General features: G+C 46.0%; 2 protein-coding genes across 2 annotated transcripts in view; one reads left to right on the top strand and one right to left on the bottom strand.

Annotated features, from left to right (window-relative positions):
• The window catches only part of LOC308066323 (uncharacterized protein), a gene marked incomplete at its 5' end in the record, with an annotated part of 129,465 nt that extends 108,844 nt beyond the window's left edge, over positions 1 to 20,621 (bottom strand). Inside the window, 2 exons of the mRNA XM_080393453.1 lie at positions 19,232 to 20,242; positions 20,444 to 20,621. Coding sequence (XP_080249579.1) covers positions 19,232 to 20,242; positions 20,444 to 20,621 — 1,189 coding nt within the window. The remainder of the gene's footprint in view (positions 1 to 19,231; positions 20,243 to 20,443) is intronic.
• LOC308065511 (uncharacterized protein) lies at positions 8,819 to 18,838 on the top strand (the record flags this gene model as incomplete). The annotated part of the gene is made up of 3 exons (XM_080391571.1): positions 8,819 to 12,539; positions 16,156 to 17,833; positions 18,399 to 18,838. The coding sequence occupies exons 2-3, from the start codon at positions 16,711 to 16,713 to the stop codon at positions 18,836 to 18,838; spliced, it is 1,563 nt and encodes a 520-aa protein (XP_080247697.1). The 5' UTR covers positions 8,819 to 12,539; positions 16,156 to 16,710.
• Positions 20,622 to 21,973: the final 1,352 nt, after the last annotated feature.

The raw sequence follows: 21,973 nt of genomic DNA, 5'->3' as shown, positions 1-21,973 counted from the left end.
GAAAGGAACTCCTGCAATACAAAATTGTAAAATAAGTTATTTTAAAAAATCACTTCTACCTAAATGTCATCGATTACTGGCTGGTGTACGCCCTTGAGAACATGCATTCTTCTGATTCACCGACAAAGTAATCACCATGAGATTTCCAAATGTTATCATACTCATTTTTAGTCCATTACACAACTCCTTTTAATTTCAAGTAAAATAAAACATCTTAATTAACACATTATTATATGGCAACCTTTCAACACGTAATTTTCCAGTACCACACCAGTTAATATGAAAAGGTAAACAATTAGTTCCTTAATATCATGGTCTATGTGTCCTCCTAGTGATAACTATCTGAAACTGCAGCGATATGCTGTTCAGAGCTCCTGTTCTTCATTTAACTCTTTATTTACTTCATTTTACTTTTACTTAGGGAAATTGCAGCTGTCAAACCATAGATTGCTCATCTTTACCCACCTAAATAAAATCTCCACAAGCTCAACACTAGGTAAACAGTTGGGAATATAATGAAGATGTAAAGATGGCCAGTAACTATCGTACACTAAATGTAAAACCAAGCAAGCAATGTAACATTTCAGAAGAGCACAAAAAGGCTAAATAGCCTTTTGCAAAACACTTCAAGGTTTAGGTTTTTAGGCAACGTAGAAAACTAAGAGATTCCAACACAATTTTCCAGAGTGTGCACCAAAGTTTCACCCAAAGATGAGATTCTTTAAATATGAATAAACACAATGTTCTTTCTATGTGATAAATACCCAAGAATCATGAACTTCAACCCCAAGTCCACTTCTACAACACAGCTGTACTACAATTCTGTAGTCCAAAGGCTTTAGGTAACTTCATCAAAATCCTTTTCTATCACACATTATTGCATTTAATCCTCATGCTCCTTCAGAAGAGCTTTTCCTGATTATTTCCCCACACACACACCTGTAAAGGTGACTAGACCATGTACCAGACAGAACTGGTGAAAACTGATGCAGTTAAGTATTGCTATTTCACCTCAGTTTAACAACAATACCAAGCTACACAGGAATGCAAAAATCAAGGGCTCTACCAAACTGAGCTGAAAGTCCATCCAGACCTCAAATCTGACAATCACCATACAACTTTCCAGCATTAAGTACTGTCTGAATGAGTATCTACAATTCCTATCGCCATACTGTATTCTCCTCAAAACCTGTGCTAGAAGGAAATACACAGAGAGCTGTCATTACACATATGTTTAGGTAGCTTGCCATGGCACTAGAAGAGGCTCAGACACGAGAAGCACAGTGTTTGATTTAACCAATTATCTCAAGATCCTCAAACATGTACTGTGAATGTCAGGAAGTAAAGCATTAGAGCAAAAACTGCTATCAGGTTTAGGGTTTTTTCCCCTTGAAGTCCCAAAGCTGCAAGTGCTGTAAAGTGGTCCTTGTATCAGTTAGTATAACTTCAAAACTAACAGATCAAAGCACACGTAGCTAAAATAAAATCACACTGCGGCAGCCATGACAACACAGCACCTGTGTTACAGTACCTGGTACAGGTACATAATACTGGTACAGCTCCTATTAAGGCACATGAGCTGAACCTGCTATCATAAAGTTTGAGCCTGATCCCAAACAAATGCACACTCACAGCAACTTTAGGACATAGTTTGAGCTTTTTTTCAGACTCAAAGAGAATTTTTTAAATAATAAACACCAAAAGTAATAGCACACTGATGAGGATGTGTGTTCTGCAGTTACAGGTTTGAAACTTGGACTAGAAAACAAGGACATAAAAAAACCTGTATCAACAGAACAGTGAACACAGGCATCTCCAGTAAGTTTAAAAACTGTATTCTTCATACCAACGTGATAAAAGCCAGGAAGCTGAGGTCTGAATTGTAATTTTAGAAATTTGCAAACCAATTGCTGTATGGGCAAGAGAAGTCTGAGACACAGAAAGGTTATAATAGATGACAAGCTATTGACAAATGCTAATTACCAATAAAATTGCCATGGAAATTTATAGGAATGTTGCCAGGTTGACAGGCAGCATGTCTTTCTGGAGACAGAGTTTAAAGCTCTTATGAAACAGCATGCTGACTGGCTAAAACCACATTATTCTAAAACCGCTTGCAAATTTAAGAACTGTTTTTAAGAATTTCCCATTGTTATTCCTTCTGTGAAGTCTAGCAAGCTTTAATATATCTTCCACAGTCAAATCAAATATACTAATTAATTTCAAAGTGTGTTATTATTAATGCCAAATATTCATGTTTATCTTCAAACTGGCGCATGATGTTCTAACACCCATTTTCACAGCAGCTCTGTATCTTCATATACTGCAAAACTTCAATAATTTGTAAATCAAAATATTCCTTTACAAAGCTGTTCTAGTTAGCTTTTACTCTGCTAGCCTAGATATTAGCCCTAACTAGTACTTTTTTTCTTGTAATTTCTTTGTATTAATTGAATAAAAAACAATAAACAAACAACCAAAAACCACTCAAAAAACTCAACCCAAAAATGTTATCCATACATTTCTGGATTACCCTTACTTAAAAAAAATACATACATTTTTTAGTTATTTGAGTTTGTCCAACTTGGTTACAAAAAACCCAAACAAAACCAAAAAACCCAAACATGCGAAACAGACACAACACTTTTAAACTACCTCAGAATTCTAATTTTTCTGTCAGACATGCTCTTCATCTTTCCCAGTTCCCATGCACACTGACCTGCCACAGTTGAATTAATTTATATTGCTCTATTACAATTATATATCCTCATTTTAAAGAACACAGTTGAGTTTAAATACTCTCTTTTACATTACAAATGTAAATGTTACACAATCAAATGTATGTTCTATGTTCATCAATAATGAACTATGGGCTGTTAGTTTCTTCATTCACACACACAAATAGGCTTACTTCTTTCTACTGCCAAAACCTTGATGTCTTAGAAAATCTGATGGCTACTTCTAGAACCTACAAGTTTAGAAGCTGCTGACAGTACAAGAACTTAAAAAAAAAAATTAACCATTTTTGCAAGAAACTAATTGCCTTTTACATACTTGGAACTCAACAGGAACGTAAAAACACAAAATAGTTCTGCTGGTGCTGGTTTTACCTCATCTTAAACAACTGGATCACTTGCCAATGTATCACTCAATTTACTACAGCTTTAGATTGTCAATACTTCCTACATGTCAGGCTGCATGTTTAAGCTGTTTCCATGCTACCACTGCCTGCACTTGGTTGTGAACTGTACTTCTCTGCTGTACCTTCTCCAACACAGCTCGTGCCCTCTGTAGCGTCACCCTCCATCACAACATACCACTATTCTGCAGTGGTACGCAAGTTCTGGAGTAGAAACAAAAGGTGGACAGAAGCAAGAGAAGAGAAAACAACAAACAGCTGAGTTTTTCGAAGAAAGACATTTTTAGATTTACCATGTAGAGCAAGGTTTTCAGGAAGTGGCTCATACCGGAAGCCAATGACCTCACAGCTTCTTATAAATACCACACAATTACAAAATGAAAGACAGCAGTATTTCTTGCTCCCACTTTCTTTTAACATTCACGTTAACAATTAACTCAATGCTTCCTAATTATGAAAGTCAAACTGCAGACAAAAGGAATAGGGTTTTTACAGGTTTAAAATACACATTAATGCAACACTAGTAATGGTCTTTCACTGCTTGGAGTAGCATATCTTCAGTGTCATAACCCTTCAATAATTGTTTTTGGTTGTTGTTTTTTAAAATATATATTTTTTTAATCTTAAGTCTATTGTGTGAACCCTAACAGGCAGATGATTACTCACCCCTCATATCTAAGCCAATCACCAAAAAAACACCTGTATTCTCTAACCACTGTCCCCACCTTTTTCCTTCCATTTCCAAAACCTCTTGTCACTACTTCTTCTTCATCTGATCACCAGCATTACAACTGTTCTTATAAACCACACCTTTCTTGTATAGCTTAAACAAGATTTTCCATGTATGGAAATAGGTGCTTCCTACCAAGCACCTTACAAAAGACCAAGAAATACATACTTTTCAACAGAGAAGGAGTCAGGTTACTCCAGCATAATTTATTTTTGATAAACTAACTGTATTTTATTTTCTTTTTCATGTACTCAAGTGTCTCACTCTCTCCTAAGATTTCAGAAGTCTATTGAAGCCATACTAAGAGCATGTATCAACTCAAGTCTCTTTTAGAGCTTATCAGTTCACCTGGACTTCAGTGCTTTAGCGTCATTTGCCTCAGTTTCTAAACAATCATATCCATTAATCATCCTGCTTTTTCCCCACATCCCTAGAAAAGACTGAACCAAATGTCAACATGCTATCACCTGCAATGACAGCTCTGCTTCCCCATGCTGTTTTTTTATCCAAATGACTGAAGAATCTTGTGATATTTATTAATCACTGTTTGACACAGCTTAATGTGGCTTGTAGGTTTTGTTTATCTTCCCATCTTCTAAAGCAGACTCAGTCCTGACTTTCTCCTTTCTTTGTATTGTTTCTTCTGTAATGTACTTATCCAAACATTTGCATCTGAAGCCCTCACTATTTCTACCCAGCTAATACAAAGGTCTAACCACTCTTATATCCGCTCTTACAGCACTGATTGAAAGGAACTCCCACCTCTTACTCTGCTCCTATCCGCAGGTTCTGTCTGGTTTACTTTACCGAGTTGACTACCTCTGAGGGAGCTGAAATGCCTTCAGGAAGAACTGGACCTCACCATCGGCTTTTTAAATCCACCAATATATTCTGGGACGTGTTTTAAATATCAGTAAAAGAGAACACACAAAAATCCAATTTTTTTCAATACATGAACTGCACCAAGACCTCCACATGTAACTATTCCTGATCTTTGTTGATGGATAAAGGTATAGATGCTGAGAATTATCAAGTTATCAGTTAGGTTTGGGGATTAGTTTTGGTGGGGTTTTTTTCATTAGTAATCCTGGCTTTTGTTGACCGCTTTTGATAAAACGGAGTTAGGAAAGGAGAACCGGGATACTGTTCATAAAGAACTAGATAACCTCATAGACTTGAATAGAAGTGGGGTGAATTTCAACAGCAGAAGATGCACAGTCACATACCTGAGTATAATACATATTGCCACCAGGTAAATGGCTCCTTAATTTTGAAACTATGAAGGAAGAAAAAGACTAGCCCATCACAAAATGGCCATGGGTCAGAGTGACATACCAGTGAAATAAAGCAACTGTGACCTCAATTTACAGCTGCCTGGAAAATTCATCCAATTATTGTGCGTGCCTTGTTTAAGAATGATGGATTCAGACTTGAGTATGAGAAGAAAGGTGCTTCCAGGTAGCAGAAATGGCAACAGATTGTAACTTCTACCTTTCAACTGAGAGTTCAGTAGCCAGAGTGCACAGACCTGGTCCACTTCACCGTAAGTTTAAAAAAAAAAAAAGGGGGGGCGGGGGGGGGGGGGGGGGGGGGGCAAGGAAGAAAAAAGAAAGAAGGACATAGTCTGACCAGTAGCAGTGATCATAGACCAAGAATTGCGACCTCTCAGGCAAGACCAGTGACAGCAGTCCAAGGATTCACTCTAGACCATGAGTAGAAAAGAGCAGAAGAGGAGCACGGGTATAAATGGAGACAAAGCTTGTTCGTGCTGCCTCCCAGCAACGATGGATGCCTGCCTGCATGAGCTCCTGCTTTGTTATTCTCTGCTCCACCAGTGGTTTATGTTAAACTGTTCAACTGCAGGAGCCAGCTGAAAGAAGCAAAGAGAAGAAGCACCTCAGCCTCCACACTAGTCTCAGCTGGGAAATCAGACAACAGCACCAGTTCCAAAATGAAAGGCAGGACCATGAAGTTTCTGAGGCAGGAAATGGACGACAATTCAAGCAGTCATTTCATGCAGTCTCAGCTGCGGAGAAGTAGCTAACAACAGCAAGATGGTTAAGAATAGTTTCTTAAACCATGTTTCTGCTTTGATGAATGATTCCAACTGCACTCCACATCAAAGCACAGCACAGCAAGCTAACTCACCACAGACTTCAGATGTTCTGGAGGATATTAAGAGATGCTAAGGGACGCAGTGTCCCATGCTGTTTTAACAGTGTGGGCAGCAGGCAAACTAAGGTGCAAATCCAGCTCAGACCTGAGCAGAGTCCACAGAGCAAGCACAGCTTCGGATGATCAGAAGAATGGAAAAATCAATACTATGAACATAGACTAGAAGTTTTGTTTGCTTACTTGACTGAAAGAATACCAAGTGATATAATTCCTGGTCATAAAAGTACTAGAGAGGAATAAACATAAGCAAGGAGAACTGCGTAAGGAAAAGCTTGCAATTATAATTTTTAAAAGTGTGTATGAAATAGCCCTTCAAAATGTCAGGCTGGCAATTCAAAGACTTTCTAGACTCTGGATGCTCTGACAGTTACAATCTTTCTTCTCTCCTAAGTATAACAACCTGTCCTTAAGAGTAAGGACAAATTACATAGCAATTATACAACATCAGGCTTCGTGTACCAAGTGACGAAGACTGAGAAACCCAGGAAGCCATTCCCAGTTCCATATTTTTCCTTAAGGTTATCAGTAGTATTCTACTGTAATAGATAAAAAAACCTAATCAATTCTGCAGTAGTATCACAAACACCATCAGCAGTAAATACCTTAGACCATGAAATAAAGAATTATCAAATACTGAAGAAATAATGAACTGACCCAACTGAAAAATTCTGCTATCTGAAATGACCCCTTCAGCAATAAAACAATAGACATGTAGCACCATCCTTCAGAAAGGATGTTACACCTTCTCCTAAACAGCTAACTCTAGTTTTCTGATTGTAAAGAAATGTCTCACAGAAAACAGAAGAACATACTTAATAATGCAAGAAGAGAAACGATCGCTACCTATTAATGGAATACCTTAGTGAGGAAAAGCATGCATGAGGAATGTTTCTTTATGACTTTTTCAAGTCTGAATTATCAATAACATTTGCTATGGCAGTTCACTTGTTACTTCATCACTCCAAGTACACACCACTGCTACTGAGCAAGTCAGAGCACCTCTAGCAGCTGAACTCCAAACACATTGTAATCAACACTGACACCTAAAATAAGTTTTAAGATTCACACATGCAGTAGGGCGATGTAACCTCACTGAAGTCCTAATCTAGATTAATGCAGAAGTATTAAGATGCCTGGTAATTTTATGGGCATACAGCCTAAAGGATTTATTTAGTAGCTAGCAGTCCTGGAGGAATTTCTACATTGGTATTAAGTCAAACCTGAATACCCCAAATCATGATAATTAAAGGGCTGAACAAATCCTTTAAGAGAAAATAACCATAGTTACAAATGCATGGTAATGAGTCATGTAAAAAGAAAAACATTTCCAGTTATGTGAGCCAGATGACTGCTGGACCACATCAGTTTATGGTAAAACACAAGAACAGATTTTTAAACATTTGAAGATAAGCTCTTCAAAAGCCAGCATTATCCTGGGCCAAGACATTAATCTAGTAGTAGCACAATGACATATCTTACCATGAAATCTAAATTTAAGATCCCTGCTTTATTCCTGAATGAACTTCTGCCCCAGCACTTCAGGTGCTTGAGATCTCTGAAGCTAATTCCTCTAACAATTGAATGGTTCTTTCAAAAAAAGGCACCGACCCCTCTCTATTTACATGAGCAGATCAACCACCAGTGCTGGTAAGAAAGGGCAATAAGCAGATAAAACAGGAAGCATGCCCAGTCACTCGGGTTGTGGAAGATCCAAGTAGAAATTCAACATGTAGGAAAATGGGCTAGCAAAGGTGAGAGCCTCAGATACTGCTGTCTGGTGGCGTAGCTGAGTATGGGAAGGCACACCTTCCTGTGTGGGTCACTGCTACATTCCCCACCCAAGGAGGAGGTAATATAACAAAGAGCTTATAAAATTCAATCAATAGGCCTCTTAAGTTAGCAAGGAAGAATACGTACCAGGACCATTACTAATAACTAGATGAAATCTAGGAGAGTTCTATGAATTGTTCAAATTTGATTTTTATGTACAGAGGAAACTAGAACCTTGCCCGTTTTGGTCATCTGTCTCTTTTTCACAGCCCCTGATTTTTAATCTTATCTAGTCCAGGCTTCTGCGCTTCTATGCTTTCAGTCTTTTTTCGGGAACTACTGCCCACATGCAGCACTCTGCTTCCTTGCTGCCTCCTCTGCTGTGCCCTCTTTGTTGGTGACGCTGATGCACATGCGCCCTGTACCCCAAGCCAGGGAAGTTGGCTGCGGATGTATCTCAAGGCAGTTGGAGCTAGCCCCTTCTCCTGTAGAGCCGGGGAATGACAGTCCCTGTTGCCCAGGTTATTAGAAGACTCCTTCGCTGCAGTCCCAGCCTCTGTTATTTATAACACTCACCAGAGATGAAGAACTCAGCAGCAAAATTGCAAATACAAACAACTCTAATCCTGAGCTACCAGTGAAGCTGGTTAACATAATGCCATACTTAAGCTCTTATAAACCACAGGAGGGACTCAGCAGTACATAGTACTATTAATGTAAATATTATTTAACAGAACCCTTGAGAGGCACAGAATGTAGAGGTAGAGGGGTCAGCTGAATAGCCACTAGCTGAAAACCAGACATTTTATAGCCTTCATCCATTTTAAACTAAAATAACGGTAGCAGGAAAAAATGGATTCTGAAGTCACCTCTCCAGGAGGCACCGTCTTAAAAGTAAGTATCCTGAGAACCTCCATCTATCTAGTACACACCGTGGAGATGCCAGGGAAACACACAGCCTACAACCACAACATGTGAAGTCACTTACTCACAGGCCCTGGTCTACAGAAAAAAAAACAGGTATGGCTATCCCACTCCTCACTCACAATACATTCAAGCTATGAGCCATACAGCTGCAATCCACGTGAGAATTATCTTAGGCACTACCAAAAGTGCAAGATGTATTCTGCACCCATCTTCATGCTTTGGAGATCTGGTGGCAGCGAGGGGCACGAAGAGCAGAAAATGCATGTTGCAATAGAGCCTGACCACAACTCAGCGCTGTAATACTGACAGAACAGGATGCCACGTAAGGCCCACCACTCACAGCAAGGACAGAGTGGATGAAGAGGATCTACCTATTGCTGCCCTCCCTTGCTTGTACATCTACTCTCTTGTAGATTCTTGTTTTACATTTCCAGGACCACCAAACCACAAAGATAACCTGGCATTCAGCACACAGACAATGTCTCCTGCCTTTTCCTGCAGGAAAAGGTAGAAAAACAACTGAAGAAAACAGAAATCATGAATGTCACCTGCAGGAACAGGATGGACTTTTCACCCCAATTTTTGTTTCCCTCAAGGCAGCAGCAGACTGAAAGTAAAACCTAGTATGGATACCGATGGCAGGCACAACCATAAAGGAACATTCTCAAAAATGGGATGAATGGAAATATTCTGAAGTGAGGAAGAATCACTGCAAGGTCTTTCAAAAACTTTAAGCATTTCTGCCCACACTACTAAAAAGAACAATGAACAGTTAATAACAATGGTTAAGGGCTTTGCAAAGACTTACACAAGTATGAAAATTAAATAAGCTGAGCATAGTTTACCCAACACAAACTTTGCAGGCCTGAAGAAATGGAGGTTTATATGGTAACATTAGAGATATACAATAATTAATGTTGACACAGACACCAAAGAGACTGCATCTGAAAGTCTCAGAGCCGACTTCCAGTTTCAACCTAGCCAGGAAGATTTTTCTAAAGTACTAGAATAAGAAAAAAATAAATTACAGTCCTTGTCTATTAGGAATCATATGCACATCACAAGCCTGTTCTTCAAAGTACATCTCATATACTTTGGGTAAATACAGTTTTTTCACGGTAACTGATCTTGGAAGAAACTGCCAGAAGACCCATTACTACTTTATCAACCAATAGCATCTGGAACAGAATCAAACCTGTTCGTGATAACAGGAGTACTTCGTAGTTTCAAAGAAAAACATCAACGGAAAGGAAAAATACAACCAGGTATATCCTACAGAGACTATGACCAGGATAACATTAGACAGGACAAACTGTATTTATAATATTTATTCTCCTAGTTACTGGATCAGGTAATATTACATAAACCTTCTGAAAAAGTAACTTCACCCACAGGCACATGAAGTTTGCTTTACAAGAAAGTAGAGCTTGTTTTTCAAACCAGTGGTCTTTAAACTACAGGGGCATGCAATACATGCTGAAAAGGGGGAAGGGCACAATGAAGCAAAGAACTGCTGCTCTAGAACAAAATAAGGGCTATAAATGAACATAACTGCTAGCGGCAGATACAGCATGTGCAAAACACGAGTGAGAGAAACAGGCATTTGTGCTGAAGGACAGTATTTGTACAATAAATTAATGTAAGCTGGGTGTCAACTACACCTGCGCTAGAACTGAGAACCAGCTTTCTAAAAAAAAAAAAAAATCAAGTGAAATCTGACAGTAGAACCACCTTTGGAGAGAAGCAATGAGGGTTTCAATTTAGAGCCTGGGAACTGTTGCAGGAATCAAACTGCACATTTGCTTGCAGAAGTGTAAAACTGGAACCTGCCATCCAGGCTGCCCCATTGAGAATTTGTTTTCCATCCTTCTGTAATTGAAAGTGCACCCATCACAATGCTAGGAGCCTGGGTTAACCTATCAAACATCTCTACCGGTATTTTCCCCCTCTGTATTATGTGATTTTGGTCTCCATTACAAATTATTACTGCTTATAGATATCACTCATTCATTACTGAAGTAATACCGCTTCTGAGTAATTCAGCTTTACTCAGTAACATGTTAATTCACAAGTCATGGTTACTTTTTCCTGGTCACTACCTCTGACTTTTTTTCTCTCCAATATTCGGTAAGGATTTCCTCACAAACGTCAACAATTTCATTACAAGAAGAACTGGGAGAACAGAGGTTCCCCCTGAACTCCCACTGCAGAGTATAGCTGAACTCTGCCCTTGTTAACTCCCTTTATCCTCAACATCAGTAATAGATGAAAACTGCAGTTTCTTTAAAACCAAGGCAGCAGCATTTCCCTAAGCCACAAAAAACAAACACACACACACACCCCCCAAGAAAAAAAGCCTACAACAAAAAAAACCCACCAAACCCAAAACAAAACAAAAACACCAAACAGTTGTGCTATGCTATTTGCTTATTGAAACAGGAGATACATTTGGTGTTAGCGAAACCAAATGTATTAAGTTGGTCCGACCTCACTCCTGTTCCATGTTGTGTGAACATTATTCACATTTTAAGTGTCTTTTACGTTTAAATTACTGATTTCTAGGTCAATATTGTTTTATGGGCATCTTTAATTACCAAAATCCAACAGGGCTAACTATCTAAAGATTAAAGCCATTTTACTTCCTTTTTTTATGGTAAGGGTGCACAATTCTCTGCCAAAGCTACCAGAATGAGTTGTGGTTCCAGGACAATAATCTTTGGGGAAGCAGCAGATCCCACAATGCTGGATGCACCATTCGGCTTTCTGTTTATACACAGAACCACAGGCTTCACAGACAGATGCCCACGGACACAGATAAGAGGAGGAAGAATGGGACGATCTGGCTTGAAAAGGGAACGCTGCTACAGCTCTAGAAGAAAGACGGTATCTTTGAGCTTGGGCTCAGAAGGAAGCCGAAGGGAGCCCAGCGAGGCAGGGAGCTCCGTCCCAGCGCCCGCAGGTTGCAGCTGGGCACTGCGGCGGCCGCGCACAGCGCTGCGCTGCCGCTCTCGGCCGGCAGGGGGCGACGGCAGCCCCGCGGCGCCCCAGGCGCGACGCCGCCATCCCAGCGCCGCCCCCCCCCCCCCCCGCCCCGCGGCACCGCGCCCCCCCCCGCGGGGCGGGCCGCTGCGCTCCGGGCCCGCAGCCCTCCCCCGCGGCCGCACCGAGCGGGGGCAAAACCAAAACCAAACAAAACCACACACACAGGGGTAGGGGGGGGGGAACACCCAACAAAAAAGCCCCCAAACCTATCGCTTTTCATAGGTTTGGAATCCTGTTCTCAACAGGGTAAACAGAATCCAGATTGCTCCAGCACCCCGGGGCACGGCTGTCAAGCCGCAGAAATCAGAATATAAACACCTCCCAAGAACTACAGATGACACAGCAATATACAAACGTCAACAAATTAACGTCTGAAGTTGTGCTAGAAAAAAAAAAAAAAAAGGGGGGCGGGGGGGAAACAACACGACACTAGAAATGCCAAACGGTAGAACTCACGGCGATACAGCGAAACTACACCTTGTTAAAAGCCTTCCCAGCGCTTGCAGTTTACAAAACACATCCAGACAACAGCCGGGAACGTCCTGTTTCTCCTCCTGCTCAAAGTAAACACGGTGGCTAGATGCGGCTTCTCCCTCCCCGGGGACTGCACAGCTGCTCGCACCGCAGCTGGGCGGCAGGAGATGTCCCAAGTCCCAGTGACCCGAGCAAGGTGCTCTCCTGGGTGAGCCACCACCAGCCACCCAGCACCCGGCCGCTGGGAGACACCGCGCTTCGCTGATATAAACAGTAATACAGGTAAAACCCAGCAAACGCTTGCTTACTTTCCAAATAGGCTGAAATTCGAACATCAGTTCGATTCCACTTGATTTCCTCTGCATGCTGTTAATTTATGAAACCAGTATCTGCCTTCATTTTACAACTCATATTTTGGCAGAAGCTCCAACAGTAGCTACTACAGTTATGCTAAAATTCAGGAACCTGAAGATAATATAGGTATTACTCAAAATAGCACATCTTCTGGGTATTTCATACATAATGTTACTACATGAATAATAAAAAAAATATTTCATTTTCTGGAAATTTATGTGCTACCAAAATTATACCAGATGAAAACACAGATGAAAAAATTAGCCCTGATTCAAGGGATATTTCCAGAGATCCAAATTCTGTCCACAGAACTTCTCCCAACACAGACGAAGTTCAACCCGAGCTCATAAACACTACCAAAAACCAAACCCTTCCTTAAGGCTCAGCAGGACAGTAGTTGCATTCAAATTGCTATCTTTTGGTGTAGCATACAGGCAAATCAGTATGTTCCTGTATGCAAAGAAGAGGGCAGAAATAACTAAACTTTGTAATAGCCCAGCACAATGCTTACCCAGGTTTCCCTCTCCCCATTCCACTCTCCCTGTCTTCCCACCCAGGCAACTAACTGCTGCTTCTGACCACCTGCAAGATGGCACAAAGGAAAAAAATAAAAATAAAATCTCAGTATTACCAGCACACAAACTTCACAAGATTTCTGTTCAGACTACTGCACAGCATTCTGTACATGTAAGCACATCGTGGGTCTGGTTGCCAGAGTAAAAATTTGAAATATAGGACAGAAAAAAACCACCCAAAGATACTAAAGCAGTCACAATATATTTACCAACTCTTTACTTTCGACGTAACTGCACAGTTTATGTTCTTCAATAAGACCTAGTCCTTAAACAAGACATTCAGAGAAGTGTTTGTAAAACCGTGGCTTACAAATGGTGTTATAAATGCCCTTTAAACCATTTGTTTCTCAATTTCTTTTGTTTATGTTTCAGTAACAAATCTCTAGCCTAGCAAGAATACCAAAAACCCCACCAACTCACCATCAGCACTGCCTTATTAATGCTTCGTAACATAACAATTATGAAAAAATAATTCCTGAGTAATAGTACACCAAAATTCAGATTACTGTGAAACCCAATTTGACAGTAGTACCATCTCCCCTCATCCACAAAACTTCCCACATTTAGACTACAGAATTCATAAAGTAAACCATATTGATTAAAACTATTTAAAACAAGAGTATTATGACAATTATCACATTTTTATTGTCCTGCCAAATACATTACTTTTATTTAAGAAACTTAGAAAAAAAATTCCACTTGACTGCTTTACTACCATAATTAATATTTTTGCTATATAGATGTCAGTCCTTCAGAGATCTCCAAACTTAGGTCTATAAAGCAGCTCGATACTGGGGACATTTAACGCATCCCTCCTAGAGCTCAAGGCAATTCATCAAAATTCATGGATCAGGACCCTCTGCAAGTGTTAAGTACCCAGATCAGGAATGTAGGGGAGGATGAGATCTCCGACCTTGGTAAGGGCAAGACTCAGAACAAAAAACTCCGATTTCCAGCCATGCTGTTAGACAACAACGCTGTTATCTGCTGGCTGAGGTACAGCATCCTGAAGGACTGTGAAAGGATGGCGGATTTTATGCTGTATTTTTACAAAATGCAAAGCCAAAAGAAAACCCTGTTTATGCTTAAATTCGTGACAAACAGTTGCAGCCCAATTAATTCCATCTCCAGTCACTGACAAAAATTTTCAATCCTGACTCTCTAAAAATGGCTTCAAAGAACTGCTGGGGAGATTATTTTTTTAAAACTTTGCAGTTCAGCATTCATGTTTGCAAGTACTCTCAGCCCTTTATGTTACAGCACTTCAAGCTCATACTCTGGTACTACCAATAATTCCAGGAACACGATGTTTATGGAAAAACACCGTGCAAATATGGCAGAATCAACACAACTCCATGTTTTCATTTTTAAATATAAAAGAAATATAGTAAACACGCAATTACAGCAATTGAAAAAACCTAGCCTGGATTAAAGAGATCCTCTTAATTTTAATTGTAACAGGTTACAGCAACATAAACAAACACACTTTTAATGTAAGTTCAAAATTTCCCTTTTTATTAAAACAGGGGAAAAAAAAAGGTTTCACTACTTTCTATTGCAAAACCAATACAAACACTAGTTTAAATCTTTTCAGATGCTTTTGAAGTACTTACGAAGAGTAAAATAGCAACCTTTTTGCCACCAGAATTAGGCAAGGCATTAGGTCCTAAAATGAAACTCTGAGTACCTCTTTTAAGAGATAAATTGGTATTGTTTATATAAAAAGTGGGGAGAACTGGCACAATATTTTTCATAGCACTTCTTCCATATACATTGTATTCGTCACCAAACAGCTCTGTAGAACACAGTGTACAGCACACATTGTGCCTCGTCATGAGCTGACAGCAATTGAAGAGAAGGTGAACCAAGTTACAAAATGAAGTATTTTTTCCTCTAGCTGTCAAGAAGATAAATGATCATAGTTATATTAAAGAGAAATGGGATACAGGATCCAAAGGGCTCATTTTATGTTAACTGCATTTCACCAACAAAAATAGAGAAAGCAATTTCCTGGTGCATCAATTCCACCAGCAACTCCACGTACGCTCAAAAAAAAAAAATAATCTGAGACACTGGCGTGCTCTGTTACAGCGCACCTCCTGGTATTCTCAAATATCTAACAAACCAAGTGCCCCCTATTAACTTCCTATTTTAAGGTAGGTTTGGGGGTTCCCCCCAAAAAAAATGCAAACATATGCAGATATGCTCTTACAAATCAAGTATACTACCCGGGTTGAATAAACCTATTCCCATAGGTAACACCGTTTCAAACGACTCCTGCAACCAACGCAGGACATCGGCTCTCTACAACATATGCCAAGTACAGCCTATTACCACACCACTCCTTTCACCATTACCGTGATCCTCAGTTGTTTCTGAGCCATTACCATTCTTGCTATTTTAAGGCCATTATTCCCTCTTCATCAACACCAGTCAAGGTCTGGAAACACATCATTTCAGGTGCCAAAAATCGTACTGATAAAGTTCAGATGGAAGAGAAGTGAAAGCACAAGAAGCACCATAAACTGTCCCCGATTCATTTACTGGACTAGACCAGCACAGAACTGCTAACTTAGAGATTTCCATCCTCCTCCTTGTATCCTCTTTTTATAGGGCGTTAAAATAATACTACTACTAACAAATAATCCTTTCCAGTGCAACTCCAAAGCAGTTTTAAATATCCGTGTACGGTCCTCACCATTAGTTATAAAACCAACTCTCCTCTTCTTGACCTGTTCTCGTTCATCTGCTGTTATTTAACTCTTTAAGGCTCCCTGAGAGTCACGATGTTATTAATGGTTATGTAATTCTTAAAAAGATATTGAATTTTAAACTTCTGAACAGTACAACAGGGACATACACAACAAAACAGATACAGGTTTTTTTCTCACCCCTCCTCTACTTATTCGAAACCAAAGTATCCTAATGACCTAGAATAGCAGTCTTTTTTTTGTCCTTTTTTTTAACAGCTCGTCAGCCCCAGAATCTCTAGTGGTGCAGGTACCTGTATAATGAATGTAAGCCTACAGAACACAAATGTCCTTTCCTCTGTTGCTTCCTACTGACCTCAGATAAGCTGTTCGCAGACGGCCAGGGTCCACTGCCTGCAAGCCGAAAGCCACCAATCTAGAACCGAGTATCCTCTTACTGTTTGCTCTGCTATCCGAGAAGTTACATTAAAATGGCATTACGTTCCTCAACTCCAAACTGACTAGCCTTTCTCCATATAGCCTATTAACAACCATGACTCTGGAGCTTCCCGTAAAATCCTGTTTCCAGAAACAACGACCTGCCAAAAACAGAACACCATCATTTAAGGTGCCTCACTCTGCCACAGATTGGGACGCAGCGCAAGTCCTTCACGCTGAAGACTGCCCAACCTACCTATAAATAGGCTCAAAGCTCCAGGCTCAGGAGACTGATAGCTAAACACGATCCTCACAGCGTTCCCCTGTGTTACCTACATAAAGCTGCATGCCACACCACCACCGGGCTAGGCAGATACGCAGCTACTGCCCTGGCTAATGCAGGACAGCACGGAGGGATGGGAGAGGAAAAAAAAAAAATACAAAAACCCCCAACCATGTATCGCTAGGCATAAACAGCTCCCACAGCTCTCTCCCGGGCAGAGGAGCCTCCCCCTGCGGAGGCTAGAGCCAGCCGCAGATCGGCCCTCAGGGCCCGGCCAGGGCCCGACCCGCTGGCCCAGGGAGAGGCCCCTCAGGGGGCGTCACGGGGCAGGCCGCGAGCACCGCTCCCGTCACTGGCACGGCAGGCAAGGCCCGGGGGGCGGCAGCCGGGCAGCCGCGGCCCCGAGGCCTTCAGGCCCCCCCCCGGGGTCGGCCCCAGTCCCGGTCCCCGCCAGCCCCGCCCCGGGCCGGGCCCTCGCCCCGCGGGTGCCCCGGCGGCGGCGGCGCGAGGCCGGGCCGCGTGACGGGCTGAGCCGGCGGCACGTGGCCCCGACCATAACAAACAGGCGGGTGGGCGGGCGCGGGCCGCGCTCGCGCCCTGCCAAGGGCGGGCGGAGGGAAGGTGGGGGGGGCGGGGGGGAAGATGAGGAGGGCGGGGGGGGGGGGGGGGGGCGGCCGCCAGCGGCGCGGCCATTGGTCCGCCGGGAGCGGTGGGCGTGGCCGCCGGTCCCGCCGCCGCCGCCTCGGTGGTGCAGTGCTGAGGAGACGCCAGGCGGGGGCCGCTGCCGCGCGTCGAGGGGTCGCGCGCGCTTCCCGCCCTCAGCGAGGCCGCTCGCCCGAAGCCCACCCCCCACCCCGCGCCCTCACACCCGCCTCCCGCCCGCAGCAGCCACGGCTCCGCAGCCGGCCGCCCCCCCCTTCCCCGGGCACACGCACCCCACCCGGAGCTCCGCAGGCCGCCCGCCCTCCCGCAACAGCCCCGAGTTGCGCCACGCAGGAAGAGCCTCTGCCCGCAGCAGCCGACTCCGCTCCCCGCACGGCCGCTCTGCCCCGGACCCCGCTTCCCCACCGCCCGCCCCTCGGCCCCCCAACCCGCCTCGCCTCGCCGCGCCCCCTCAGCAGCCTCCCGCCGCCTTCCCGGGTGGGGGGCGGCAGACCACTCCAACGGTCCCCGCAGGGCAGGCGCCTGGCCGCGGGCCTCCCTCTCCTCAGGCACCCACCTGTGGGGCGGCAGGCCGTACCTCGGCCGCTCGCCGGCCCGCCTCATCAACCGGCGCTCAGCTCGCCCGCCCGCTCGCACCGGGCGCGGAGCATGCAGAGGGCTGGGGGGGGGGGGGGGGAAGTGCTAAATATACCCGCTGCCGGCGGCACCGCCTGTGTCACGGACCCGGGCTGGCGAGCGGCGGCGCGGCCCGGCCCTCCCCGCCCCCCCCCCCCCCCCCCCGCGGACGCATCTTGTTTTCTCCATACGCACTTGGAAATGCGGCCCGGCCCCCCCGGCCGGCGCTGGGGGTGGGTGATTTGGGGGGGGGGGATTGTTGTTATTTCTGCTCGATTCGGGATACCCACGCAGCGATGAAAACAACACGGCGCAGTCCCGTCCTTCCCCCCCCCTCCCCCCCCCCCGCCGCAGCTCGGCTGTCACTTGGCTCCTTCCCCCACGTCGCGAGAGGCAAACTCCCCCCAATGTCGCGACAGCGGCCCGCGCACCTGCCGCGCACCGTGCCCCCCACTTGCCGTTTCCTCCCGGGGTGCGCGGTGCGGGGGGGGGCGGGGCACGCCCGCCGCTGCCTCCCCCGCAGCGGGGGGACAGGAGCAGCGCTGCGCTCGCAGCCCCTTGCGAAGCGGCCGGCCGGGCTCGCCGCTGGCGGCCAGGTGCGGGGGATCCGCGGGTGGGCTGCGCGGGGGCGGGCGGCGGGCGCTGCGAGCCGGGATGGAGCGAGCCTCCCTCCCTCGCCTACCCCCCCCCAGCCGCCCCCCCCCTCCCCCCGCCGCTTGTGTTTACCTCAAGTTTGAATTTTATCTGCGCAACATGAGCTGGAATGCGGACATGGAGGGCGGGAGGGCGCGCACACGCCCGCCGCTCCGCGGGGACACGCGGCGCCCCCGGCCCCCCCCACCGCGCGCCCCCCCCTCACTCCGCCGCCGCGCAAACATGGAGCGACCGCCGCGACCGCCTGCCCCGCCGGCACCCCGCGCCCCCCGGGCGGGCGGGCAGCCCCCGGCCGCGTCCCGCCGGTAACTTACCTCCGAGCGGCCGCTCCGCCGGCTCCCCTCCCCCTGCCCTCCCCGCGGGAGGGTGCCACACGCAGCCCACCGGCGGGGCTGCCGGCGCTGCCGCGCTCCCGGGCGCGGAGACAGGTGCAGGCACGGGGCAGGGCGGGCCCGGGGCGGGGGGCACCGCTGCCTCCCGCCGCCCCGGGCTCCCCGAGTGCTTCCCTCCCCACGATGTTGTTTCATTATATCATGTCCATCATGTGACAGCCGGAGGGCCTCTCTATGGAAACTTAAAGGGGACTTTCACACGACGACGACGCCGGACCTGCCGGTACCCCCGGCCGCCCCGGGGGACTGCGAGCCCCGCTGCCGCCACCCGCCGCCCCGCCGGCCCTCCCGGGGGCCGCCCGCCTCGCACCTACCGCCCTCCGCTCCGCCGGTCGCAGCAAGTCGCTGCGCTTCCTTCTATTATTATTATTAATTAGGGTTGGTGGTTTGGGGTTTGTTGTGTGGTAAGTTTTTTCAGTTCTTTTCCCCTCCCTCCTTCGCACCGCCTGCGCTGCCGGTGCCTGCGCTCCCCGACCGGCCGCGCACGGTGCAAAGCCGGGACGGAGCCGCTCCGGGAGGGTGCGCGGCTCGGCCGCGGCCACGGTGGGTCTCCAGTGCTGGGAGCGGCAGCAAAAAAACCCCCAAAACAAAAACAAACAACAACAACAAAAAAACCCAAACAAAAAAAGAAACCACAAAGGAGGAAAAAAACACCCAGACTTGTTTGTGACAGACTGAGGAGGCTGGAGATATGAGCGGTGCTGTCGGTGCGGCTGTGCGGGGTCGGTGCGGTGGTCGCGAACGCCGCTTTTCACCCTGCCGAGCCGGGAAGGGAACCATCCCCCGCTCCCACCTGGGATGCCGCCGGTCTCCTGCAGCGGGTCGCAGCACCGAGGCGCTGGAAGGAGCCGTTCCTGCTTCCCAGTGCGGTAACACCAGCCGCCTATCCAAACAGCCACCCCCTGGAGAAGGGAAAAGCACCGGTCAAGATGTTTTCCATCGCCCCGAAGCGCCGGGCCCCCCGGCACCCCCGTCCCGCCGGCCTCCCGCCGCCGGGGGTGCGGGCAGGCCGGGCGGCAGCGCGCCGCTCCTCCGGCTGCTGTTCTGCCCGCGGTGCTGAAGCGGGTTTTGCTTGGAATTTTTTTTTTTTTTCCCCTCTCTCTCCCAGCTTTCCTCCTGCCCCCAGGATTTGGGATGAAAGAGCTAAAACCCACCTGCACCACGGTGCAAACCTCCGCCAGGCCGGGGGTGCACAGGGGGCTCCCGGGGTTTTCTGCATGGAGGGCAGCACACAGTTCCCATGGGAGCTCCCCAAGTTTTGCTCCCAAACCGGTGGCATCACATAGGTATTGGCGGCCAAGTGCAAGATCCAAGGGGCTAGCTCATAGCAGGGGATGGATTTGCCATGAAAAACGGGAGGAGGAAAAGCCTGCCGCATTCCTTAGGGCTTCCACTGGAAATCTCAGCCCCTCGGCAGGTGAAAGCACGACCTACGGATGCAATGAGTTTTAAGTTTGGAATTTTATTTCTTCAGCGTCCCACCGAGCTTTCTAGAAGACAATCATATAAATGACTTTTTTACCGTCCGCGGGGTTGAGGCCGATGCCCGTTGCAGGTACTGGCAGCCACGGCAGGGGACCGGATCCCCCCGCTGGACGGCGCGGGCCCAGTCCTGGCACTGATGGCAGGTCACCTCCCTTCGCCCTCCCACTAATGCTTTTGAAGTACCTGTGCTCTGCCCCACTCATTCCAGAGGGCATGTGCAACGAGCCTTACATGTAACAGACCGGTGTTTCAGATACCTCTACTTTCAAATGTTTTGATTTTTTGTTTTGTATAGGTAACAGATCTGTGCTTCCGATACCCCCACTTTCACATTTTTTGGGACTTCTGTAGAAATTATTAATGATTTTAGCTGAAAAGAGTTAATCAAGTGAGCAACAGTTCATCCTCCTTCTCAGAGTCTTTCCTCTATCCACCCCACTTTTCATCTCTGTTTATCTGTCCTTTCCCATCCAATTTTGGGGGGATTTCTACCTCTGAATTCCTTCCTGCCATTTTATCCAGGTTGCTCCACAGCCGTGGAGTCTAGCTCCAGTGTGCCTCACTTTCCATCTCCCCGGGCCTTATTTCCCTACCTTACTAAGCCTCTTTTTATTCCATATTCCCTTCCTCAGATCATCCTTAAAGGAGAAAAAAGGCTGGAGCTGGGATATAAAGTAGTCTTCTAGGAGTACTGCCAGAAGTGATCTGTTTTACTCTGCTGCCGCTGCTGCCGTTGCTGTTCTGCTGTGTCATGGGAAGAGAGTTACCTAGGCACGCCAGCTCGGAAACGGCACCTCAGGCAGAGCTGCTTGCTGCAAACCTGAGCCGTGTTTCACAAAGCTGAAGGGTAAGTTTGTCTGGCGCAGGATTTAGGCTGGAAGGAGAAGGCATCACTCCTTTCTGGGCTCTGACAGGGAGATCGGTGCACAGCGTTGGGACGTTTGCAGGAGGCAGCAGCAGCAGCAGCAGTGACAGCGCATCCTCACGCAGCTTTATTTTGTTTTGTCAAGCCAAGACGCTTTAGGTTACAGCTGGGCAGAAAAGCAAAATGATGTATTTCTGTAAAAAGGCTGCTTTTTTCCCAAATTTACTTTACATTCTTGCAAGGAGGTCTTGCTCTAAGAAAGAGCAGGGATTCTACCTCCTCTTAAAAAATGTTGTTATAAAATCTTTACAGTCTTGGCTCCTTCCACCTGAGTCTGCTCCCTTCAAAAACTTACTTTCACAAATGTGAGGTTTAAAGATGACTCCTCTCTCTCCCTCTCTCTCTCCCCCCTCCCAAGTTTATGTTCTTTGGAAAGGCCTGAAGAAGCCTAAGGCTATGTCTGCCTGTGAATGAAAAAGGTTTGAATAAACACCAGCATTCACACACATATGCATATACATGCACACACAGAGGATTTAAAGCATCCCATACAAGTGCACATATAGGAAAATCCTTCATCATGTGGTAGGCTTTAATATCTGCCTTAAAATTAATCCCTAACTGATGGAGTCTGTCTTTGTGTTGTGGCAGATCAAGGAGGCTCGATAGCTGGGGTTCCCGTGCAGGCTTTTAAAACTGCCA

This window comes from Falco punctatus, assembly GCF_963210335.1.
Source record: "Falco punctatus genome assembly, chromosome: 6".
NCBI lineage: Eukaryota > Metazoa > Chordata > Aves > Falconiformes > Falconidae > Falco > Falco punctatus.
This window is presented reverse-complemented; position numbering and strand designations above follow the sequence as displayed.